The 27327-nt window shown below is 42.0% G+C and overlaps 1 protein-coding gene and 1 long non-coding RNA gene across 2 annotated transcripts; one reads left to right on the top strand and one right to left on the bottom strand.

The window, feature by feature from the left end:
* Positions 1–2570: 2570 nt before the first annotated feature.
* Positions 2571–6370, bottom strand: LOC143134463 (uncharacterized). The gene is made up of 5 exons (XR_012988644.1): positions 5771–6370; positions 4880–4961; positions 4652–4798; positions 4334–4410; positions 2571–3564 (listed from the first exon to the last, which is right to left on the bottom strand). It is a non-coding gene; the product is annotated as an uncharacterized LOC143134463 (long non-coding RNA).
* A 1991-nt stretch (positions 6371–8361) lies between these two features.
* On the top strand, positions 8362–26790 carry LOC143134440 (dual specificity testis-specific protein kinase 2-like). The gene is made up of 11 exons (XM_076294848.1): positions 8362–8520; positions 9139–9759; positions 16572–16693; positions 17077–17125; positions 17248–17394; positions 18874–18956; positions 20613–20703; positions 21913–21996; positions 22189–22275; positions 22383–22479; positions 22567–26790. Exons 2-11 carry the CDS (start codon positions 9541–9543, stop codon positions 23826–23828), a joined length of 2241 nt encoding a protein of 746 aa, XP_076150963.1. The 5' UTR covers positions 8362–8520; positions 9139–9540; the 3' UTR covers positions 23829–26790.
* Positions 26791–27327: the final 537 nt, after the last annotated feature.

A 27327-nucleotide genomic window follows, 5' to 3' on the forward strand; every position in this document is an offset into this window, starting at 1 on the left:
GACCACACTTTGAGAAACACTGCCCTAGGCCATCATCAGTGAAGCAAAACGCATCTGTTAAGATATGTTGTTCCCTTTAAGTCTTACGAATAACAAAGAGAGCGTAGGTGATATCAGGTCATGTGAAATGTTTTGCTTTCATTTCCAGGTTGGGGAGTTGTACAAGGCTGACCAACTAGTTCACCAGTTTCTCCACAGAAGTAGCTTATTGCTGTGTTAGGACAGACATCTAAGGCCGTAAACAGATTATGCCGTGCTCTTGGGCACTTTCAATGCTGCAGACATTTTCTTATCCTTCCCCAGATCTGTGTCTTCACACAACCCTGTCTCGCAGGTCTACGGACAATTCTCTCGACCTCGACCTCGTTGCTTGGTTTTCACTCAGACATACACCATCAACTGTGAGACCTTATATAAAGAGATGTGTGCCTTTCCTAATAATGTCCAGTGATTTCATTTAGGCATAGGTGGACTCCAATCAAGTTGTAGAAGCATCTCAAGGACCATTGATAGAAGTAGGATGCACCAGAGCTCAATTGCAAGTGTCATAACAAAGGGTCTGATTATATGTAAATTGAATATTTCTGTATTTTATTTTTTATAAATTTACAAAACATTCCAAACATCTGTTTTTTGTGGAGTGTTGGAGTATTTTGTGTAGATTGATGAGGAAAAAAAATGAATTGAATCCATTTTAAGATGAGTCTGAAACATAACAAAATGTGGAAAACTTGAAAGGGTCTGAAAACGTTCTGGTTGCACTGTATATATATAAACTGTCAACATTTCAAAACAAAACTGAAATAGCTGTAATTAGCCTATAAATATAGGAAGAACACTCTGAATTACAGTACAGAAATACTTGCATCACTCACACACACAACCAGAAACACATAGCTTGCTCATGTAGATATGATTTCCAGTTTTCATGGAATCTCTAAGGTAATGTGGGTTTCATTTGCAAGTGGGAGGCAGATGCATGAAGTTGCAGCATGCAGGACTTGTATCCAAGGCACTTATAGCCCACCTTTAATGGTTGTGATGTCACTCTGCTAAAGGATACATTTTCCAGGTTCCACAGATGCCCTCTTAGCTCTTAGCAGACAGTCTTGACAGTCCCACTAAATGTTATGGAACTCATTTAGTTATTTGTTGGCTTGCAATATCATAAAGTACAGTGCCAGTGACAGCTGCTCTTAAGGAGATATTGGTCTATTTAGAACCCCACCTACACCAGGGTGCATAGGAGCAGCAGCATATCAGGTTATGAAAAAAATACAAATATAAAGAAATATATTTTAATAGCAGAATGTGTGCCACAATTATTGCCACTCCTTTAAAATCTGAAAATAAAATATAATTGAAGTTTTTTTTGTATTTTTTTAAGTTAAGCAGTGTCTGGACTTTCAAGCACTAATCCATGACTTCCTTAAATGACACACAGGTCAGATGCTGTTATTCTTCGACGTTCAACAAGAGAATACATGGTTACAAAGGGAAAGTGTACTGACCTCTGTAAGTCACCCCTGTAAGTTATTCCTCTCTGTCCTCAACTTTACCAACGGTGGGTGGGTGCCAATAAATGTGGAAAACAGCCACAGCTGCAAAGAGAGAAGTCCCCCTCTAGTGGTGACAGATGGTATGTCTGTTTTTTCTTCAATGATATCATTGTGAAGCAGTGATCCTCTTGGAGAATTGCACCTCAAAATGAAACTGACTGATGCATTGTATCTAAACATGACATTTGAACAAAAAAAAAGTGTGTATATATATATATATATATATATATATATATATATATATATAAAAAGTAATATATATATATATATATATATTATATATATATATAAAGTATATATATACACACACACACACACACACGATGATTCACACAAGACTTGTGATGTAGAATTACCTCACTCAGAATGATGAAATCCACACAGTAAAATTGACAGAGTTGTTTTCGACTCTAATAGAGTCGATTCTGACTCTGTCATAGAGACCCATTGGTCCCACCCCACAGAGAGTAAATTTGACTCTTCTCCTAGAGCACATTTTTCAGAGTTAAATTTACTCTATAGAGAGTTGGAAAATCACCAAGATAAACTCCACAGGGAGTAAAGAAAAATCTACTCTATAAGCCAACAACTCTTTCCAGAGTCATCTTAACTCTTAATGGGGTAATCTTAGTTTACCTCTATTCACAGTTTATTCCCAGCTACTCTTGCTAGAGTCACCATTTTGCTTGTCTTTATTTACCCTTTATCAAGTTCTACAAAATCTGAAGGACATACAGACAAATTATTGAAAAAATATTTATTACAAAATATTAAGTTAATGTATCAATATACAATATAAAAAGTTTCAATTTTTTTTTTTCCTTTTGTAAATGCATGTACAACACATTTGGCATCAAATGGAACAAAGCCACTAAAACATAATATCAAGTTGTTGTTAGTGATACATTAGCTTACATACCAATTTTACTCACTCTACAGTCTGTACTGAAACATTCTAGCATCACCAACATGTTTAAGTCCACACATTCTAACAGTGAAGCTACACCAGGCGCGTAACTGAAGCGTTACGTTCGCATAGCGTCTGCTGCAACAATTAGCTGCCACTATAATCAATGGAGGTAGCTACAACAGACGTGATAGCGGCGCGTCCGTTCGAAAAAAATAGACCATTCATTTAAAATGAATGTTACACGTCGCGAACGGAACGCTTCAGTTATGCGCCTGGTGCAGCTCATACCTAAGGCATGATCCAATGGATGGGGCCTAGAAGAGATTTTCAAGATGACTTAAAGTATGATTCATTTCCTCAACACTGCTTATCACTCAACAAAACTGAATAGTTTCCTTAACCTGTATCTCATGTACAGCAGAATGCATAACAGGAACCACTGTATCAAAATCTACCGCCAAATCATTACTTCTGTGTTCACTACAGTTATTTTCCAAAACATGAACATTATTAACGCTATACTCATGTAACCTTTCCAAATGTTTTCTAAAAGCCAGAAAATGTCCCTGAAACACCCAGTCTCACCACACTTTAACCTGAGTGTTCTACCGGGACACAGCCCATGTGGTGATTCTGCTACCTGGATCCTTTTTTGTAGTTCGATGCTGGAGGAAGAAAGACCTTTACTCTGTTTAATAGTCTTCTCTTTGAACATAGTTGACCACCTCTCAAGAAGGTTCGCTGAAATCTCACCAAACAGTAACACAGTCTTGCTCTATCTGATCCATTACATCCACGAATCGAGAGAATGTTGCAAGCATATGAGGTGATTGAGGGTCATGGACCATTTTTTCTGACGATAATCAAACGTTCACCTTCAGCCGCACAACTTCTTCATCAGAAGAATGCTTCATTAGAGATACCGCCTCTCTCAGCTGTTCTTCATTCAGGACTGGCTCGGGCACATCTTCAGAAGCTGGTCCTCCATTATGTTCATTGTGTGCTGGACTTTGTGGTTCCTGAGGCTTTCCTCTGAATTGTTTTAATACGTCAGGCCAGGTACCCTGAACCGCTGGCTGGATCATAGAAATGTTCCTATAAAACAGTGTAAAGTAGGGTGAGTTCCAGCATTAAGGGGAAATCCAGCGATTTTCCAAATAGATCTCCATTTCTTGGGTCACTGAGTATGTAAAACGAAAACAATCGGTTTTACATAGCTCTAGTTGCTACAGCCAGCAGCTAAAGCGACTGTGCAGCTACAGCACTACACTCTGGGGTCATGAACATTGGGGCTCAGGAACATGCCCCTAGAGTGTAGCGCAGTAGCTTCCTGGCTGCAGCATCTCGAGCTAAGTGAATCCGATTGTTTTTTTGTTTTGTTTTTCCCCCCCTGTACCGACAGTTCTCGGTGACCTTGAGAAATGGAGATCAATGTGAAATTCAGTGCACTGTAAACAATGTATTTGATCTTAAACAGATTCATTACAATTTGTATGCAGAAATACTTATGAAATGGTTTCATTTCAAGTTCAATCATTTGATCAAAAAATACTGTTCATCTGGTGGTGGAGATGCAGGGATTTAAAGTCAAAAGTCAAGCACAGCATGACAAATCCACACACTCACATCTGTGCAAAATTATCTTTTTATATAGCTTTCGGTCATAGGCCTTTTTCAGGATTCCTGAAGAGGGTCTATGACCGAAATCTAGAACAAAAAGATCATTTTGCACAGATCTGAGTGTGGAATTTTTTTGAAAAAAGAAAAAAATACCTCAGTGTGGGTTTCAGTTTAGGTTACCTTTGTGTTAATGGGCAGCATAAAGATTTTACCAATATTTAACTAGGGAAAAAATGCCACTTACTTGCTCTACCCCATCATCTCCCTTGGGCTTATTTGGAGACAAGGCAGTGGTGTCATCTGAATCACATAATGCATCTACTACAAAGCAGAGGACAGAATAAATCAGTAATATAGTCATGTCCAGTACCTGTGACGGCTGTATGTCATGTAGTCTTTGATGGCTGAGATTTTTAAACACTAAATAGGCTCAAAGACGGACATAATCAACATCCACAAACCCCACAGAATGGCATTCCATCAAAACAATGTGTTGCAACTGCTTTTGATATAGTCACAAAACTTGTACCAAGTTTTAACTACATTCCATATTACAACTCACCATCATCTTCTGCAGGCTTCAGCTTTAATACACCACAATTTGGATCCTTCACCACATCTTCAGACACATAGTTGTCAATCTTCTGTACCAAACTCATACATTTTAGCCCAGCTTGGTGTTTGGCTTCAATATCAAATTTCATAAACACTAAAATAAAAATTAACAGAACATTACAAAAAAAAAACTGACAATAGACTTAAACAATGCAACAATTGAATAAATCAATACCTTGGTTAAAGAAATCCTCTAGAGTGGTATCAGTTTCCACCATTTTAATGTATCTGGTCTGCCTGGTATTTTCACCAACATCCTGAGAAAACATAAAATCAAACATTCAGACAAAATCAACACTACTTTTAAAACACTTTCTTAAAACAAACCAGGTAACAACTATCTCAGTGACACTGACTAAACTAGTAAATGTGGCACGTGCACCTGTTGGCACTTTGCATTGAACATGTGTCTTCTTTGCTATCAATGATGCACATTCAGCAATCAGCACATGTCCTTGATAGTAAATTAATGCAGCTAGTTCTGAAATAACCAACTAGTGAAGGCCAAATTCATGCTTATGGATGCCTGTTTTACGTGAAACAAGCTTTTTGGTAGAGCATGAACTTTAAGCTAATTTGCCCTATTAATGACCGTTAATGTTAAGTAGCTAACAACAGTAACTGTTACCTCATTAAGCTAACCGTAGCCTTTATTTGATATCTGATTTGCATTATGCTAAGCTGCCAATGAGAGCTACGTTGGCTGATAGGCTAACCAAGTCAATGTTGACCATTAAAGACGATTATACTGGTATCATATTTGGTTGAGTAAATATTAACATGATAAAAAAAACGTATAGCATTGTACAATACAGGAGCACGAATTGACATGTACCTCATGTTACACAGAGGTAACGTTAACTTTCAACCTTCGTTAGCAGTTAACTTAACGTTAACGTTAGCCCCTGAAGGTCAACACATTTCAGAATGATATCTTGACCATACATTTACGTTAAGTTACACTCCTCTTTCGCGTCACCGCTTATCGTTTATCATTTTCGAGGCATACTACGGAACATGTGAAATAAATCTCTAGTAAGTGTATTTTATATGAACATCTACTCACCTTCAACTGCAGTTCAGAGAGATTCTAACCAGGCTCCGTCGCGTCGCTGCATTCTCTCAAATGGAAGGAAGTGGGTGATAGGCTACTAACGTTCGTCTCTGACCTGAGATGCCCGAGGGCACGTTCCGCCAGTTAGTAATTTGCCTGAGCCCTTACACACTTGCATGTAACAAACATACAATAATAATAATAATAATAATATTATAATGTTTGTTCGCTTTGACTATTCTTTGTGAACAGCTATAGGCTTGATAACAGAAACTCCGTTTATAGCCTGGTTTATGGGTGAGAGCTTAGCAGTATTTGCCTATTTTACTGTAGCACATGCTAGCCTACAAACTTCCAAGTATTTTTTTAGTAGCCTAGTCCAGAAAAAAAATCTTAAAGCTACCGAATGACTTTGGAATAAACCAGAAGAAAACACTTTCTTTTATGAATAATATCCAAATAATAATTAGGCAAACATCTCCCAAGAAATTTCTAAAATGGCGTCCAAATAAGAAAATGGGGTGGATGATTAACTCTTGTGATTTTAACTCTGTTGTTTAACTAATATGCCAGAGTACATTTTACTCCAACTGTAGTAAATGTAACTCTATTAGAGTCAATAACAGTCTACTCTGTCATTTTAACTCTTGGAATTTTACTGTGCATGTTCTCAATAAATTAGGCCTAGGTCTAGTCACTCATTCATCTGTTCGATCTTGTGTTTTACACAAGATTATATCTTGTTGACCTAGTGGTTTATATATATATATATATATATATATATATATATATATATATATATATATATATATATATATATACTGTATATATATATATATATATATATATATATATATATATATATATATAATATATACAGTTAAGAACAAAATTATTCATACCCCTGGCAAATATTGATGTAATGTTGATTTTTCTCTTGACCAATATGTTTGTTCTGACTGAAAATGACACTGCCACATGGCAAAAGGTTGTAAAACAATGTGGTAGAAACATCACCTGACTCTCGCCAGATGAATTTCGCTCCGCCTAGCTCCACTCATCCATCTGGGATCGCTCCATTGGAGAGGTGTTTCAGAAGGCTGGGCCTTATCAAAAATCCTTGCATATGATTGGATAAGCCACTTGTCCGTCATCTTTAATGACGTGCTACTTCAACCACTCACATCGAAGCCAACCCATGACGCTTGCTTCCTCGATGCGGTGTCTGAATCAAAAGTCTCACAGTCGCTTCTCCGCTACGTTACATCTATGAAACTCCCGCCCTGTGTCCTGATTGGTTCTACCATAAAATCTGGTGCCAAAATCAATCCCAACGGAAGCGGTCCCAGATGGATGTGAGTCGAGCTAGGCGGAACGAAATTCATCTGGCAAGAGTCATGTTAGTAGAAACATGGAATAAAAAAATAATAATGAATGGGCTTCTATGGGGGTTAGCAGAGAAGTGGTCCCTCCCTCCATTGATTTTCTACTTCTGGGAATTTGCCTGCCACCTTGGTCACAACACACAAAATCCTAATTACCCCACTTCCTGTTGGGCATGGCTAATGCAGAAAATTGTTTGTCTTGAGGAGTTACACATACCTACCAAATGTTGTGCATGTAGGTGAAACAACGTGCACAGTATCCCAAATATCTCACTTCATGTTGGGTGTGGCTAATGCTATGTACATTTGAAAGTTGTTCGTCTTGCGGAGTTACATGCACCTACCAAATTTGGTGTGCATGGCTAAATGTATATGCCAACCATGAGACTAAGTGACAAGGGGGCGCTATGGAGTCCATAGGCCACACCCGGAGCCAAACCTTTGGAGGAACCTTTGTCCATGACAGCTTTATCGGACACCTGTTGTGTGCCAAATTTCATGAGTTTTCGTCCATGGGAACTAGCTCAAAAAAGGCAAAGTGTGGCAGGATATTAACAGCTATAATAATAATAATAATAATAATGGCAATAATAATAATCCTTACAGAAACAATTGGGCTTTCGCACCATTCAATGCTCGGGCGCTAAATAGTGTAATCTAAATCATTGACAACCATTCCATGAAGAAAAAGTATAAAGACTGTGAAAAGAGCTGGGCCCAAAAGAGATCCTGGTGGACCACGCTTTAGAATCGTCAAAAACTCTGATTGGACATTTCCTGACTTCACACACCCTCTGAAAATAGGTCTAGCTCTGAAATCAGTCAGCCTATGCTACAGGGGTTGATTTTTGAAAAGTCCACAAAAAAGGGCAATATATTCTGTTTCCTAAATAGTCTTTATTGCATTGTTAAAGAAAAATGTAAGTTAAATTGCCTAAGACTTTAGTACCTACGGTCTCTTTTGTTTTATTTTTTTATTCACTGCTATTCATCGGAATTCATTCAATGCGCCCCTCGTATGGGTACCAAGAAGCCGAAGCGTGGTAGGATAAAAGTGTGTCAGGGCAATAGCGCACGCGCAGCCAGCCAGCCTCTCTGTTCTCTTTCAAGACCTATGGTCAAGACCCGCCCCGATTCTCCTCCAATGAAATAATGGACTTTAGAGCGTCTGCAAGGCTCTGTCAGAGCTGCCATAAAATAGAAATAGGTACCGGGCGGGCGGCACCGCTAAATGCTGAGGACAACAACGCTGCCAAGCGTGATTGATTAATGACAGAAAAGCCTTCTAATTACAACGTGAGACGTTGCCCGTCAAGAAGAAGGGCGTTTGGACACGTATGTTGCCGTTAATATTGTCGGCAATAAATCCAAGAACTGGTAAGTGTTTTCTAGTCATCCAGTTCGCATTGGTTTGTAATTATTTTATACGAGAATCGGTTAATGTAGCCTACGTTAGCTATATTGGCCACTTATGCTTGGCATGATGATCTCTGCAAGAGCCGAGTCCTGAATTGACAAATTGGCCCTGTGAATTTATTCTATAGCGGTCCGGAAGGAAAATAAATAACGTTAACAAGCCATAATAGTCTTATGGTTTGTCCCGACACATCGGGATTGTGGTCGTAGGTTAACGTAACTATCCTAGCTTGCTAACAAACCTTCCTACTGAATTTTACACTCCTCCGGTGACAGCAGAATTTTGCTCCCTTGTCTGTCAGACATTTTTGGGTAACGTTATGTGTAAGAGCAGCTATGTTTTTGCCGTTATGTGCCAGTCTTAACATTTTGGAACTGATTACAATTAAATACTGCAGAGTGAATTTTCATGCTGTGAAACTACGCTAGCACCTTTGCTGTTAGCTATCATAGCTAGCATAGCATATTGAACGCCCTGGCACTGGTGAATTTGAGTGGTATGTTTACTGTATAGGACTTCTTCTGCATACACCAAGATACCATATATTCATTGCTATCCTGTTTTCTTATTTTAAACAGCACTTGCCCAGGTGCCCTCTCACAAGGGCTTTGCTACTTTATTCCGGGGTGGCAAGGACACCTAGTTAATCACAGTAAGATCAGGCGGAAGAGTGGGGGATGAGGACGGCTACGGCTACACACCACTCATCCCATGGACGGCAGCTCCTCTTATTATAATTTACCCGGAGGATAACGGGACAGCCAGGTGGTGAAACAACTTCTCCGCTGAAACCTGAAACACTAGGTAACGTTACCGATGTACGTTTTGTAGCCGTTCTCTCGGTCGAATGGATGTGGAGGTGGAAAAGTGCTCATCAGACAGACGAAGACTTTGACAGCATCAAGCTAACAGTGTTTCATTAACGGATTAATCCTCCCAAGGGGTTGTTTGCACTCTTCGATCATGCGGTGTATGGTTATATGGACAGGCCCTTAAACTATCGTCTCGGAACCGCTGCCATGGATCACGACGAGACGGACTCCGAGTCTTCGGAGCCCCCTCTGCATGGAATTCATGGACCAAACCGAATTCGACCCTCCTCTTACCGTGCACTCCGAAGTGCGGTCTCCAGTTTGGCCAGAATTGACGACTTTTTTTGTGAGAAGATTGGATCCGGGTTCTTTTCGGAGGTGTTCAAGGTAATGTAAATTACACTGAATTCTTTGAGTTGAATGCAGTTGTGCAAATTTGCCTGTGCTGTGTGCATGTCTGACTGCACAATCATACCTATAGAGTTTAAAGCTGAATCTAAATATGCTTGGATCAGACTAATATGACAACAAATCTCTGTCGACTCTGCTCATGAGTCCTTGGTGTAACCTTGGTGTTATAAGGTCAACGTGCAACATCCTGTCACTTAGGTAATTTGTGTGTGTGTGTGTGTGTGTGTGTGTGTGTGTGTGTGTGTGTGTGTGTGTGTGTGTGTGTTAGATTATGTGCGTGATGATGTTGGTGTTAAAAGAGTGACAGAGAGAGTATATTCATAATAGAACATACTGGCAAGACTAACTGGATCCGCAGCAAAATGCATTCACACACAGATACATGTTGGGAAGGAAACAGGCATGTAGGCTAAAGAATAAAGATTAATATGTTTTCTCCGTAATCTTAAATGATCTGTGATATACCTTCACCATCATGGATGTCGACACTCCTGTACCAAAATGCATTTTTTAACGCAGCTTTAAACATTACACTTCTTCCGGGCTTCATTATCCTCTGTTGAAGGCTGTCATTTGTCACTGTTGGGCAAACATGGAGAGGTGCCCTGCCTGTTTGTCTGATGTGTTTGTTTTAGATATGGTGTTCACTGAGTCACCTTTGTTCAAATGATTCAACTGTGTAAGAATCCAGTATCCTTCTTTTGAAATTGTCAGCACTAGTGAATGTGCGTCAAAATCGTTTCCCTACATGGTCTGTGTGTGTTTGTGTTTTGTAGCTAATTGTGGGTTGGCAATAGCATACAACACAGAAGCATTGGCCTTGGCCTAATGGTGCTGGTTATTATAAAAAGGGATTGTTAGGTCATCAATGAATGACTAGGGTATCAACAGGACTGTATTCTTTTCATGTTTTTATTTCGACCATACTTTTGTAATCATGTGTATTTGGGGCAAATATCACCTGCATTGTGAATTTCGTTCATAAATCCTCGTCTTTTTTCTGTTATAGGCCTACAGCCTTAAAGTGACATGGGTATTTGTATTTGTATGCTCAGGTACATCTACTAGTGCATGAGCTGTAACGTGTGTTAAAAGAATGAGATGCACATGGATCCCAGACTCCTAGAACTTCAGACACGTGTTCCTGCTTACTGTACTATATGAAAAAAAAAAATCCCACGAAAGAGCCATCTCAAATTTTGTCATCTTATTTTCTGCTGTTGTTTCTAATCTAGATGGATCAAGTGGAATATTTTCTACACCCATTTCTGTCTACAACCACTCTGCCTTTGATTTTTCATTCATGTTAGGCTAGCTAGGTTATCTATCTGCAGAACAGGCGAAGTGCTGACTAAGGCATGGCTGCTTGTTTCCCCAACCTGTTTTCTCTTTTTCTCGGTTTTGTCAAAAGAGGCAGGGCTCCCGCAGGGTCTTAAAAAAAAGTCTAAAATGTAATAATAGGAAATTGGTATTAAATTTCATGCATAACAGTCTCAAAACAGTCTTAATAAGTCTTAAATTGAAACTAAATGCAGAAATGCTGGAGAGGCCCCCCGCACCTCTCTGTGGATGCTGATTACATTCCAGTCTTGAGGACTTCTGTGGAGTTCCATGTCATTTAGACCTCTGAAGTCCTGCCTCCCCTGCACCACACCTGCAATGTCTGACTGTACCCACCGCAAATATTGCAGTCTGCAGCCATTATTCCAAAGGGCTGTACAGTGTTGTCCAAAGGTGGAAAAAAAGGCAATTTTCTGAACAGTCAACTGACTTTACCAATGTAGATCAGTTACATTGATCAGTAACTCCCTGAGCAGAGAATCTGTATCAGAGACATGTCCAATATAGTTAAAAACAGCCCAACAGGGGGGCGCTGTGGCACAACAGGCTACAGCGTTCATACCATATAAGGGTCCAAGTGCCTACGGGGACCCAGGTTCGAATCCAACCTGCGGCTATGTCCCGGTCCCACCCCATCTCTCTCTCCCACTTACTTTCTGTCTCACTCTTCACTGTCCTATACAAATAAAGGCAAAAGGCCCAAAAAATATACTTAAAAACAAAAAAAAAACAGCACAACAGATATAAGTGTATATATAAGTATATATACTCTTTTGATCCCAATCCGTGAATTAGTGAAACACACACAGCACACAGTGAACACACAGTGAGGTGAAGCACACACTAATCCCGGCGCAGTGAGCTACCTGCAACAACAGCGGCGCTCAGGGAGCAGTGCGGGGTTAGGTCCCTTGCTCAAGGGCACTTCAGCCGTGCCTATGGTCGGGGTTCGAACTGGCAACCCTCCGGTTTCAAGTCCGAAACGCTAACCAGTAGGCCACAGCTGCCCCCAAATATGCCCTTCTTAGATACAAAAGATTGTAATTGTGTACGAAAATATGTGCATGGATCTCAAAATCAAAACTATTTTTTTTTTTTATTGTAAGACTGATTCAATGCATGATGTAACACCATGGTCCTGTGATTGTCTAAGTAAGCAATTTTAACTGATGTTTGGATGCAATTCATAACGTTTTCTACAGTTAGTCAAAATAAAGGTTCGTACAAGCACTTTTGAGTCTTGGAAAACACTTTTCCGTTTACATCTGGATTTTGCAAACATTTAGTGTCAAGAGTCAATAAAATTAGCCCTGCATGATGAGTAACGAAATTGACAAGCAGCTGTAAGTAAGCATGTTAAACTCGACATCCAAACAGTATTCTAAAGTTAGCTTTGAGATACTGCTTGATTGCATAACTTAACTTAGTTTAGACTCCTCAATGTCCTATGTTGTGATAAGACCTTAGCAGAGTTAACTTTTAATGCAGCAGTTTTGAACAAATTTGCGCAGCATTGTCACGATGCTAAGCGGATTTAATAGCAATTTAGCCCATCATCTTCTATGCAATGCTTCTATGTGGCAACATCAATTCTTCAACAATCAACAAGGAGGGGCAGCGGGCTCGTTACGAGAGAAAGAGCGGGGCGGGGAGAGGCAATGAAAGGCTATGTGCATAAAAAGCGCAGCTCAATGAAAGGATTTTATCTTATCTTTAATTTAATTAGTACAAGATAGAAGATTAATGTGTGGCGGCCGGTTTTTATTTCGTGGCGCCCCGCCACAGATTAGTCAACGTATGGGAAACACTGACTGTTCGTCTCCGGCTGAGGTTGTTTAGTTGCTAGTTAGGTATGAGCTACACCAGGCGCGTAACTGAAGTGTTCCGTTCGGAGAGCGAAGGAAACAATATAAAAAAAAGTCTTTGTATATTCCCACAAGGTGTTAAGGCGCTCTGAAAATGAGAACCAAAATAATTTTTCAGACTTGTGAGGTCTGCTGTTCAGACCCTGAAGGGATTTCTTTTCTGTTCATTGCTTTTTGTGAGAGTGTTTCTACTTCTCTCAGTAAGGGAAATAAATCAAGAGCCTATGTTGAGTACAAATATGTCTTCTGAAGGCCTAAACAGAGCCCAGCCAAAAACCCGAATTTTTATCAACTTTGAGGGACAGCTATGACCATGCAGGATCATCCAGACCAAACGTGACAAATTTGCTACATACTATTCCTATTGATGTACCAGCATGAGCCTCCTACATGGTTTAGTTCTTGTGCTTTGGGCTTGTGAACTTTGACAAAAAAAAGAGGCCGAACAAAATCAACACCCCCCTCCCCCTGTAAAACTGGCTGTATCTTGGAAAGTATTGATCTTACATAAAAGTCATTTTACAGTGTATCTCCTGGGTAACATAGGTAAACCTGGTAATTTTTTCAGAAATTTTTGAGACCTAAGTGCGTGGGCCCTGGTTGAATTGACGTGGAATGACCCTTCAGTTACGCGCCCGGTGTAGCTCATACCTTAGAGGCCCCTCCCACATTTGTGTGTCATTGTGAGAAGGCTATGTCACAAAGCTGTTGGGTTCACCTAAAGTTGATGTTTTGCCTTGTTCACCTTTCTGCTCTGCTATTTCCATGAAAGGGGACATGGGGACCAGGAAGGGTATAGCAAACCACCACGAGGAAGAGATTGCGTAGAGAGTGGGCGAGGGTCATTTTGTCTGTCTGCGTTGTCACAGGGACGGTGTCCTGTGTTCCTGCAGGTCATGTGGTATGATGGGAAAATCCAGAAAGCCAATTAGTGTGGTGCAGCTATTAATACCCAACACATCAGACTGGGTGTGCGTGCAGACATACACTTGCTCAGTCTCTCTCTCTCTCTTTCACACACACACACACACACACACACACACACACACACACACACACACACACACACACACACACACACACACAAATCCAATTCATGAATGCTTACCACTTACCAGCACTAGAGGTGGATAGTTCAGGAAGAGTGCCGCAGTAAGTCACATGACTTGTTTAGTTTTCCTGTGAAGTTGTCTTTCCAAGTTGTCTTTGCGGAGACATTACACGTTTGGGGCTTAAAATACATTGAAGATATACTGATACTTATTATATTACACTCTTATTATATTACAAGCATATTATAAGTTGGGTCAAGAAGATGTTCTGTCCAGGTTTGAAATGATTTTGTGTGTGGAAAGAAATGTAGCGAAGGAAGGGAGGTATATAGCAGTGTAAACTGTATTTGTCCATGAATGTACAACATTGGCACTTTGTACACTAAATGATCACACATTGGTCTCCACAGCATATGAACAATACCAAAGTATTATATTTGCAGACAAAATACTGATTGATGCCAAGATATGGGTACAAGTAACAACAATTTTGAATTTGAATTTATTAAGAGGAAACCCCTTGAGATGCAAAATCTCGTTTTTTTTATGTATTTATTTATTCATTTGGCTGACACTCATCCAAAGTGACTTACATACGCCAGTCTCCTGAAAGCAACTCCGGGTAAAGTGCCTTGCCCAAGGCCACAACAGTAGCAGCCGGGAGTCAAACCCACAATAATAATAATAATAATAATAATACCCTCACAACCACTCTTTTTGCACTTTGTTCCAAATCCAGGGCCTTGTATAGAATCAGTGGGCATACATACAGTACACACATTTAATGGTCGTCATACTGAGAACATGCTTGTCTTCCATCCTACAAAGTTTGGTTATAGGAATGCAAGATAAGGCATTGTAGGGAGTGTAGCCTAATAACTAAAAAGGCATATCAAAAACAACAAATATGAAAACATTAGAATTGATCAAAAATGCTTTGCTTTGCGCATCAATTAATATGAAATGAAAGCCCTGGTTTTGTTCTTGTCATACCTGTCGTAGATTAGATTGTCGTGGATTGAAATGTCAAGACAGAAATTAGTGATTGTGTGCATCTGGTTTTCAATTAACCGAAAAAGAGCACACGTGTTCTCCGGCTGTTCATTGAACTCCACTGGCTACCCTTAGCCACCCAATTCAAGTCACTAATGCGGGCTGGGTCTGCTCCCACTTACTGAAATGTCCTCATAATGGCATATGTTCAGGATTCCCACGGGTCATGGAATTTCTGAGATATGATGGAATTTTGGAAAGTCTATTCCAGACATGATAAGTCAGGGAATTTTATATTTTTTGGGGCAAAGTCATGGATTATCAGGGAATTTAGTTGTAGCAGTTTAAACTTTGCTTGCCAGAATACAAATACAAATATATTTCCATGCTAAATTGGTGTATATTTGGTTATTCGATTTACTTCTTTGTTTATTCAATGCCCATTTATTCATCTCCCGCTCTAAAAAAGTGAAATATTCTTGAATGCTACGCGATTGCTCTGAAATCATTGGTCGGCATATTGTACTATTCATTGTAAGTCATGGAAATTAAGAGTTTTTTTCAGGAAAGTCATGGAATTTTACATCTGACTTGGAGTGGGAACCCTGTATGTTACTTCTCGGCTGCTACGTTCCTCCAAGGAGTGTCGTCTGGCACCGCCGCCCTTACAGAATATTTTTTATTTGTAGTCTCTGTGTTGGTGGAACAACCTGGCAAGTGCTAGCAGAACAGGGTCGTCCCTCTCTATCTTCAAGAAGCTCTTGAAAACCCAACTCTTCCGAGAGTACCTCCTCTCCTAACACTTCTAGCAACCCAACCCAACATGCACTGACCATGCACTTCCCTCTCTTCCCTGCTCTACTTCTACCTCCTTATACCACACTCCAGTATTTAAACGTCTGCATGCTCATCCTCTGGTAGTAGTATTGACTAGTAGTAGTACAAACAAGCCTTATTTTTAAACTGAACCAAATGTTTCCTTGTCGGGTATGCATGCATTCCTAAATACGTGTGTCGCCCCACTCTACTTGTTATTGTGCCATCCCTGAACAATAGTTTCATATAATGGAGCACCTTGGTATTCGATATTCCTTAATTAGTCAAAACCATGTGCATGTGCTTATAGACAGCAGGATGCTCAACATCATGCCGCTACAGTGACCTGATGTATCTGATGTTAAACTAAAGTGGGATTTCCCCTCCTTTGTCCCCATCGTTCTCCATCTCTCTGTATGACACACACATTCTCTCGCTCATCCTCTAGCCAGCCTTGGATAAATGCAATGGGATCTGAGGATGTTCTGCATGTAGTTCACCCATTCACTCACTCGCTTGCTTAATTTCTGCAATGACCCGAATATTTATATCTTTTTATCCCAGAGATTATGGCCGGATTATAAAGTCTATCAGGTTATGGATGTAATACACTCCATAATACTCTCCACATGGGTTTGGTAAAATCCTGGTAAATCTGAAGTCATTTTACCCATACCTGTTTATAACATCTCTACCCTGTGTGTGTGTGTGTGTGTCTCAGGTGCAGCACCGGATCACTGGGCAGGTGATGGCTCTGAAGATGAATACACAGGCCAGTAACAAGGCCAACATGTTGCGGGAGGTGCAGCTCATGAACCGCCTCTGCCACCCCAACATCCTTGGGTTAGTATGGCTGGTGGTCTCTCTCTCCCTCTCTTTCTGTCTGTCTCTCTTTCTTGTTCTCTGACTCTGTCTGTCTGTCTGTCTGTCTGTCTGTCTGTCTTCTCTCTTCCTCTCTCTCTCCCTCTCTCTCTCATTGTCTGTCTCTCTTTCTTTCTCTCTCTTTCTGTCGGTCACTCGCTCTAATAGATCCTGGAGAATCAATAAGCAGTGCCCTGGGCTTGTTTTACACTCCCCATGCATTAGGCTCTGTTTTGCTGACCTTGATTAAATTGCATTGTTATCAGGAAATGGAATCTGCGATGTGTCAGTAGTAGTCCTAATCTATGCCATTCAGATGTGTTTAGAAACATGCTGATCGCTCCGCTTGTCTCATGTCTCACCAGGTTTTTAGGTGTCTGTGTTCATGAAGGACAGCTGCACGCCTTGACAGAGGTATCTTTCACTTTTTATCTCCCTCTACTTCCTTTACTGACATGAGGTGACTGTCTCCATAGAAACCGATCTTGGGAAATGAGAGGCCTGGGTGACCTCACGTGTGGTTGTTATGGTTACAGTACATCAACGGGGGGAATCTGGAGCAGCTGCTGGACAGTGACATGTACCTGTCGTGGGCGGTGAGGATAGGCCTGTCTCTAGACATCGCCCGGGGTTTGCAGTACCTCCACAGTAAAGGCATCTTCCACCGGGACCTCACCTCCAAGGTACATGGGCCGGACCTCCTGTGCCCTCTCACTCTGCCACACATCTCACTCTGCCACACATCTCACTCTGCCACACACCTCACTCTACCAAACACCTCACTCTGCCACACATCTCACTCTACACACCTCACTCTACCACACATCTCACTCTGCCACACATCTCACTCTACACACCTCACTCTGCCACACATCTCACTCTACACACATCTCACTCTACACACCTCTCACTCTACCACACATCTCACTCTACACACCTCACTCTGCCACACATCTCACTCTGCCACACATCTCACTCTACACACCTCTCACTCTACCACACATCTCACTCTACACACCTCACTCTACCACACATCTCACTCTGCCACACATCTCACTCTACACACCTCACTCTGCCACACATCTCACTCTACACACATCTCACTCTACACACCTCTCACTCTACCACACATCTCACTCTACACACCTCACTCTGCCACACATCTCACTCTACCACACATCTCACTCTACACCTCTCACTCTGCCACACACCTCACTCTACACACCTTTCCCTCTACCACACCTTTCCCTCTACCACACCTCTCACTCTACACACCTCTCACTCTACCACACATCTCACTCTACCGCACACCTCACTCTACCGCACACCTCACTCTGCCGCACACCTCACTCTGCTGCAAGTAACATTAACATTCATGGAGGCATTCTCTGGCAGGCACAAACCGCTGCGCAGTATGTCTCTTTGAATTAACACAGAAACCAGAAACCTTGTTTCTCCTCAGTTTTGAGGTCATCTGACGTTTAAACCTGCTGGGAGTAACAGGGATGGTTTTGTTAGAGGAATTCGTTTTTCCATACGCTGGCACTAATGTTCATCTGAAATGAAAGTGGTCATAGATTTTTACGAGGGAAATTACATACATTTCTAAAGGCTTCAACTAAAAAAAGGATCTGCTTGATGTGATAGTGCAGGCCATGTGTGATGGGAGAGTTTCTTATTTATTTTTGCATCAAATATTTTCCCCATAAAGTCTATGCCCCATAAAGTCTTTGCCAGAATTTAGTGAAGTTGCTGGATTCGGTCACCTGGTGGACCTTCGGTTCACATGGAGTGTAGGATGCATGCATTCACTTAAAGACACGCTGAAAAAATCTTCACATACTTCCCACTATGTTGCATATTTAATCGTTATTTATTATTCATTGTGCCAGACGCTCCTCACCCAAGTCGAATTTAACAGGGGGGTTGACTCTTTGTTTTTATGTTGGTTATGTAGTGTAGTTTCTAACTACAGAATAAAAAAAACTAATTTCTCAATGAAATCTAGCAAGATGAAAGATGCAAGATGAAAGCATGTTCATTGAATTTCATTGTTTTTTTTTTGTTTTTTTTCTTGTGTAAAGTGAAAGTCCTTTCTCCCTGGTTAGGCAGAGACTTACCTGCAGAGGTATTTATTCTCTCTTAATCTTGTCATCTGACAGAACTGTCTGGTGCGCTGTGAAAACGGGCTCTTCACTGCTGTGGTTGGTGACTTTGGACTGGCAGAGAAAATCCCTGATTACAGGTAAGGCAATGCCAGCGGCACGCCACACTCCCGTGCAAAGGCGGGGTGGTTCCAAACCCTAGTGTGGTTGGATTTTCAGGCAACCAAATGTTATGACACATCTGCTATCTAGTGGTCCATTTGTTTAATATAGGACAAAGATATTTACATTTACATGTAGTCAGTTAGCTGACACATTTATCCAAAGCGACTTACAAAAAGAGAACAATCAATTGTATGACAAGGGACTTGTTATGCAACATTCTAAAATGGATAGTTCCGGTCCTTGATATGGCAGCAACTTGACTGCATTTTGTTCTGTATTACTGCACTACCACAACTCGATACAAAAGTTAGAGTAGCTGCGTCTCGAAGTTGCTTGGCAACCATTCTGATAGACGAAATATATTTCTTGGTGGAAGAATGATTATCTATGAATAAATCGCTACAGTTCTTGTTGCAGTGGCTTTATTTTATGAAATCTTGCCAGATATATGTGGTAACCGTTGGCGCATCATGCCTAACAACACCCATTAGCTGTTCTGAAATCAGTGTAACCTATGGCCACTTGGGGCTTATTGCTTGATGGGAATTATTTTTATTATTATTTACAGACCTTTTCTTGCTCCAGACTCACTGTAGGCTTAGCTCCATTTACATTGAAAGTGTATTGTGTCTTTCTTGCTTTGATGTACTCAATGCAGATGTAGGTGTGAAATGTTTCCCACTGGGCACCTTTTGGCCTGTTCCACAAGCCCTTTTGTTCTGTCTTTGGAATAGACAAAGACCATGGGCTAAACCTTAGCTGAATTATATGTTTGTGTTATTAACTGTAAATGTATTCATATTTGGTATCATTTTTATAGTCTCAGTACAAAGAATACAATGAATTAAGTGTAAGAATGTTTAGAACATCTTTTATAACATTTCTACCTGAGGAGCCTGCCTAAATATGTTAATAGCAAATAGGTGTGTGTAGGTGTGTCTGGGTGTGGCTGACTGAACGGCGGGAAGAGAGAGAGCCAATCACAGGACGTTGTACCTATGACATCCTCTTGAACCACACCCTTGCAAATTGAGCATAAAAGGCCAGACTCCTCTGGTGATAGTTAGAATTAAAGTTGAAGCTTCCGAGCTGAAAGCTGTATTCTCCCTTGACGCGCGTTATTGTAAAGTAAAGCCTGAACCTTGGATATCTGGAATTCTGCCGAAGTCTGCTGTGTTTTTGTCAAGTAATTAAATCCACTTACAATTACTTTCATGCTTAAATGAGTATATATATTATATCTAAATATATTTACATATTAAGACTATTTAGACTATTTACTCTATTGTCTATTAGTCTATTTAAATATGACACCTTCTCCACTGGTTGGGATGCCTCAGATGAGGATGTTTTGTATCTTTTACAGATGTTTAGTTTGAAAACCTTAAATCTCTACTGCTTGTTCATGGTTAAATTATGACCAATTATAAAATGTATATTGTTGAGCTCTAATCTAACACTGTATCTTGCATTAATACATAGACTGCATGTTTGGGTGGGGAAAAAACGTGCTTTGAAACTCCATTACCTAATTCACCAGGGAACCCAGAGCAAATTAGCGCTCTTGCGTTCAGCCACTAAATATGTAGCCAACCGTGAACTGCAGTGCTGGAAGCTTTTTCTTCCTACAGTGATGGCGTGGAGAAGCAGCGTCTGGCAGTAGTGGGCTCCCCCTACTGGATGGCTCCGGAAGTGCTGAGAGGAGAGGTCTATGATGAGAAGGTAAGAGACAGTCTCTTACCCCCATGGCCACCAGTACATCAGATTTTTTACCAGCCCCCTTTGCATTTCAACTGGCCCTGAATATTTGAGACTGTGATTGGCGGAAGAGCTCAGGTCTGATGGGCTAGTGATTGGCCTATCAATTTGCCCAACATAGACTCTTAATTTCCCTGGGCCTATCAACTTGTCCTAAGAAGAGAAGCTTTTTATTTAGATACCATGTCTCCAAAGGGTCTAAACATGCATTTTGATCTTAAACCTTTCTTGTGATTTATCCACCATATTAGCAGTAAATAAAGCCAGTCTTTGGATATGGCAGAGCTAATAGCAAGTTCCTATACAATTAACTGTTTCTATATGTATTGCTATTCCATGTATTTTGCATAATGTTGTTTCTGTAAAAATGTACAGCTTTCTATGCAATTAGAGACTTGGGCCTAGTGCCCTGCATGCAGTTTGTGCTGTTTGCCACCCCATGGATGCACCCTGCCTGGTTAAGGCAGGTGTCTGCCTGTATCACATGACCATATAGGCCTATTCACCAGTCTCTTTATGGTCATGTGATACAGGCCGTCTCTTTATGGTCATGTGACACAGGCCTTCTCTTCCATGTCTTTTTTGCCTGATGAAGATCCGTTGAGATCCAAACAATTTATCTGGCACCTCTGAAAATATATTTTGGAAGTGCACACCCGTATCCACAAATACCCATCATCTTGCCCGACATAGACTCTTACTTGCCCTGGGCCTATCAACTTGGCCGACAAAGACTCTTACTTGCCCTGGGTAGGTGGGCGATTGCTTAACTGCACTTTTCTCCCCTCTCTCTTTTACAGTGTCTCTGCCATGTGTGTTCAGACCAACAATAGTATTGGTGTTATAACTCAAGCTTTGACTGTTGACGTAGAGATTGGTAGTCTAAATGAAATCTAAGGTTTAATAAATGCAAGATGAAAGCATGTTAATTGATACAATTTCTTTTTTTCTTTTAGTTTTTCTTAATTTTGTAAAGAATTGTGTGTGAAGTGAGAGTGCTTTCATATTTTTTGCATAGTGTGGCCAAAAGCTGCCTAATTCAGATGGAAGGGGTCAGTTTACAGACATGCAGAATGCCAAGTATCGGTAACCTGTGATTTTGTTGGTAGTAAAACAAAAATGTTTACCAATGCATTTGCTTACCAGCCTGTGTACTGTATGTCTGGCCCTCAGGTGGATGTGTTTGCATACGGCATCATCTTGTGTGAGATCATAGCCCGGATCGAAGCGGACCCAGACATCCTTCCCAGAACAGAGGTAGGACAATTGAACTTCCATAGTTTAAAGCCATGTCAGTGTTTGTGTTTCCAGTGGCTGAATCACAGACAGCTCTACCATAGAAACGTCAGTACGTGTGCTCAATACTGTGCTGCACATTTGTGGCTCCGAGTGATGCAAGCTGTTGATCTGTGAGCTGAGTTGCAAGTATGTCATTTGTTGTCTCTGTAGGACTTTGGATTGGATGTGGAGGCCTTTGAGCACATGATAGGGGACTGTCCACAGTCCCTTTTCAACCTAGCTGTCAGCTGCTGTAATGTAAGTCGCATGTCCACTTTAAGCTGTGTTGTCTCCATAGGAATAACCTTTCAAATCAAGTGTTTCTTTGTGACTATTGTTCTGTGGTCCCTGCTGCCATCTGACAGATGTGTGCAGAGAGTCGGCCTTCGTTTTCGGACCTCGTCGTTGAGCTGGAGCGCATGGAGAGAGAGGAGCAGAGCAACGACGTGCCTGTGGTGCTGGGTGAGTTTAAATGTCCATGGAAGCTCATGAATAAACATGCCTGATGTGATTCGATGCGATCAAAAACGATTTTTTTTCCCTCTCCAGAACCCATCGCCCTCGACAATAGCCCATACCGACGGAGGAACGCGCCCTGTTGCCCGGGTGACCAGCGCCTGTCGAGGAGCCAGTCGGACATGCTCCCGCCATCGCTGTCGGCGGCCACCACGCCCTCTCAGGCGGGCACGCCGGCCCGCATCAACCCCTTCTCGCTGCGGCAGGACCTGAACGGTGGTCACATCAAGCTCTACGACACGCCCAGCAAGTCGGTCATTTCGCTGACCTTCACGCTGCCCCCGCTGGAGCCCAGCACCTCGCCGAGCCGTCACCGGGGCCACCGTCCACTCCGTGGGCCGCCGCGCCGCTGCCAGTCGCTGCCCTGCACGCCGGAGCTCGGACGCCCCATGGCCCTATCCCAGCCACGTGACCTGGGGCCCCGCAGCGGCGACAACGGAGAGGACAGCGAGGGGGACAGCTGCCTGGAGAGGGACGTGGAGGACGACAGGGTGACCAAAGAGGGGAAAGGTCAGTCGGAGTCGCCGTCAGCCTTGATGAACGAGATGGGGGACTCTGGAGTGGCCCTGGAACTGGAAATGGTGTCTCTGGAGCGGCTGGAGGAGGAAGAGGAGGATGAGGAGGGCGCCGAGCTAAAGGAGCTGTGCCTGGCCGAGCCCATGGACTGCACCAGCTCCCCTGATGCCACCGAGAGCATGTTGGCAGCAGCAGCAGGGACCGCCACCATGGCCTCTCCTCCAGGCCCCAGGCCTCTGGTCAAAGCTTCGTCTTCGTCTGCGTCCTCCTCATCCTCCTCCTCGTCCTTCTCATCCGCTTCATCGCTGCAGCCCAATGGTTTGGTGCTGCCCGTCTCCAACGGGCCTCCCTCACTGCCGCCCCTCCCCCGCCTGGACAATAACAACATCTCGTTGCCCACTGGACGCCTGCTCGGCTGGGGAGCCACCAATGGCTACCGCACGACCACCACCACCACCACCACCTCTGTCCTCCCCGAGCCGTGCGGCTTCGCCGGTGAGCCGCAGGACGAGGTCATTTCCTGTCCCGGCTGCTGTCTGGCGGGACTCCCATCCTTCCCATCCGTGTGCCTGCGTGGCGCTGCGCCAACCCGCCAGGTTGGCCGTGGCCGGCGGTCCTACCGGAACTTTGCCGGTGGTGAGGTGGGCGTTGCAGCGGCGGCAACCGCCTCTGCTGCTGCCACGGCAACCAAGGGCCTTCTGTGTCGTGGGGCCAAGGGTTTCTCACCACCCACCCCACCCTGTGAGCCGGGCCTGCCCCTCCCAGAGGCACAGACTTAAGCTGGGGGCGCATGCCAAGGGGCGCGGGGGGGAAACGTCCAGCAGCACCCCTCACCTGTGACATGCTTCTTAAGGCTGGCACTGTTGGCATTGGAGGCTGAGTAAGGATCACATTGGAAATAACAAAGCAGCAGCGGTAAAGCGTAAAACAAGGCTCAAACCGTAATAATTCAAAAGAAGTTTTTATCTCATTCCGAGGTTACACGAACAGTCAATGTTCTGTTGCCTAAACTGACAATTGATGAGCCTTGCATTACGCTATGAAAGTTAAGCCAAGTTCAGCATTCAAATTGTTTGACACTAGCGTAACGCTGCCGACCGTAGGGAACAAAAGGAAATCTGCCTGTTGCTGCTGGTAAATGTGATCCCTGCCTAAAGGGGACCACACCTTAGTGCCAGCTATATGTTGTGGATCAACAGCTAAGTGCAGTTCAGGAGTGAATGTGCCCTAGGCACCCTTTGGGTCTGGAGGAATACGGTCAGGGCAGTATGTATGTATGTGTGTATGTATGTATGCATGCGTGTATGAGAAGTGCAGGACACTGGGCAAATGGTGGTCTTCTGAGTGAGGCCAATGGAACCAAGAAATCCGGGGTTGTGTGGGAGAGTTGTACGGTGTGACTCTTCGTAGTCTTTAAATTGTCTAAAATTTGTGAAAAATTCCTTTTGTATTTGGAGATTTAGATTCATATTGAATATGATCAGGTGCTTGCACTGCTCCTCACACCTCCAGATCTCTATTCCAAAACTGACAGCTGTGTGTGCGTGCGTGTGTGTGTGTGTGTGTTTGCTTGTATATTATTTTTTTGTTATACTGATGAAACTGTACTATAGCATGAAAAGCAATTTTAGCCTCTCTTCAATTTACATAGTGCAAAAATGATTGCAACCTCCAAGGTTGTGTGTGCGTGCGTGCACATTCTTTTTCAAAGTGAATAAGTTTTTGAGCTCTTCTCTGTTTTTTCTGTATTTATGTATATCTAGGAAAGGGAAAAAAAACGTGCAATAAGTCTATGTAAAGTGAGTTTGTGCATAATATTTTACAGAGGTGTTCTTTTGTACACTTTGAGAGCTGCTGCACTCTGAAATATCAAGGAAATGCTTATTCTGTACCGTAGCCTGTTTGGGACAAACTGTGCTTATTTTATTTATTGGCCTCCCTCATGAAGGGAAGACCCAGGACCATACCCTAACTGCTCCTGCTAGACTGCAGTGAGTGGCCAGGGTTAGTTCAGTCATTAACTGTGCTTACATGCACTTCAGTATCCCGGTTATGAGGCTTATCCCAATTTTGATCATATTCAGGATATGGTGTTTACATGAACACAGAGAAACTATTATTAATATCCCATGATGAATACTAGTATTCCAGTTATCAACAATAAAGTTCTATTAGCACTCCTTATCCCGGTTTCTAATGCAATCGCGCATTTGCCTGAGAAACCAGGATAAGGTGTATACCTGGAACAGTATCCCCGTTTCTTTCGAAGTACTCCACCTAGCCTCCATCCTAACCGGGATACTCAAAACCGGAATAAGGGCTTATCCGGGCTTCTGAAATCGGGATATGATGTTCACATGCGTAAATAAAAAATACTTCAAAATCCCAATTATATCCGGGATACATAAGTGCATGTAAACGCATTCTATGCCGAAGTGGGAAAAACCAAGCCTTTTGGTTCTGTTCAATAGATTTGCTAATCACATTGATCAGTTATACAGTATAAATATATATACTGAGTGAGGCTGGCCTTTGAATCTGTGACCTCAGTCTAGTTAGTAGTAATTTGTCATGCTTAGAGAACCAGATGAAGTGTTCATGGTTTACCCACTTGGTAAAGGTAACAGCAACAGCATGCTTTTTCTACAAAAGTATGTAACTCTGTCCAAAGAATCTCCATGTGTTCTGTGAGTCTGTGCATCTGCTTTTAGACATGGCTCGGCACGAGCTGGAAAGAGGTAGACGGTGCATGCTTGGGTGTTTACCCATAGATGACGATGAAATGCAATCACAATGGTTTAAACGGTGCCAGTCCATGACACCAGCCCCTTGCCTGTTGTAGATGTTCCCCTTTGATGTGGCTAGCTTGGCTCTCTGACATCGGCACAGAGATCTCTTTTACTTCCTCTCCATACGGTAAATCATCAGAACCAACAACAATAGACCTCTGAAGTTCACCTACAAAAAAGGACCCAAAGCTGCCATCTTTGCCCATATAAGGAGGTCCGGATCTCCTTATATGGTCACGACGGTACCCGGATCTTCTTATATGGACAAAGATGTTAGCTTTTGGGTCCCTTTGTTTAGGCGGTCTTCAGAGTTCTATTAGGCCTAGTGCCCAGAACCTTTGCTGTAGGCAACGTTTCTTGATTTTTCAAAGATATTTAGTCGGTTGCGTCCCTAAAGGTCGGCCTTCTGCAGAAGAATCACTTTCCTGGAGAAGTAGTGCACTCCATGGTATTTCATCACTACTAATTGCTAATTTGACTGTGACCTACCACACAGCCAAATTAGCCATATATTCATATGATATTTGAAATAATGTACACATTTCCAAAAGTGATATTTTGATACATTTTGATACATTTGGTTACTTAAATCAACATAGTCTCATTTGGGATTAAACCAGTGAGGGAATTTAAAAATGTTGTCAGTGCAAAGATGAGGAGGTGCTACACTGACAGATCATATTGGTGCTGGTACTGCAAATTGTTCCAAGTTTTTTTGGCATGTAAATAATCGAAAGAAAAACAAATGTAGGCTGATAGGATGTGAAGGCCCAGATTGGACATTTCTGTGCAAGTTTATGTGACATATTATCAGGCTTTTATACAAAGACTTCTCTTTCTCTCTGTCATTCTGATAAAAAGGCACTTATTGCAACTGATATTTGTTATCATTATTGGGGAATACCAGCTTTAATTGTTGTTGATTATTCATGTTATTTAAGAAATTTTTTGAATGACTAAATTAAATGAAACTTTTCTGAATCTTCTATATCCTAATTTCATTTTGATTTTTGTTCAGGTTAAGAACAGTTTGCAGTCATCTTTTTTACAAGAGAAACTGAACTGAATAGAATATATTTAAGCAATAAGACCCGAGAGGCCGTTCTATATCGTGAATATAGCACAGCTGAGGGGTGTTGTTAGGCACGAAGCGAGCAAAGCGAAGCTGAGTGCCGGTAAACAACTCTCTGTGCTATATTCACAATATAGAACGGCCTCAAGGGGCTTATTGCTTTTATAAAACGGCTACCACATACAGGACATTTAAAAATTGATACAAAATAAACAAATAATCATGAACTTTAAAAGCTATTTCATCTACAAATGTCCATTCTTCCACGGAGTCCCCAGAATAGTTCCACCGCAAGTAGATTCTTATCGGAATTGTTGCTCAGTTGCTGAACCGTTATGCATTCTAAACGCATTAATCTAGAACGAAATTCAACCAATCATAATCAAGGACTGATATATATATACACATATATATATA

This window comes from Alosa pseudoharengus, unplaced genomic scaffold, assembly GCF_046254945.1.
Source record: "Alosa pseudoharengus isolate Yale_2024_CS ecotype anadromous, Long Island Sound unplaced genomic scaffold, YU_APseudo_1.1 YU_APseudo_1.1_scf_2, whole genome shotgun sequence".
NCBI lineage: Eukaryota > Metazoa > Chordata > Actinopteri > Clupeiformes > Clupeidae > Alosa > Alosa pseudoharengus.

Bases quoted from the DNA above. Each gene is read 5' to 3' on its own strand.
- LOC143134440 (XM_076294848.1), top strand. From the start codon at position 9,541: ATGGACAGGCCCTTAAACTATCGTCTCGGAACCGCTGCCATGGATCAC. The intron at 16,694-17,076 runs GTTAGTATGGCT...ATGTCTCACCAG, and splicing joins TGCCACCCCAACATCCTTGG to GTTTTTAGGTGTCTGTGTTC. The intron at 21,997-22,188 runs GTAGGACAATTG...TTGTCTCTGTAG, and splicing joins ACATCCTTCCCAGAACAGAG to GACTTTGGATTGGATGTGGA.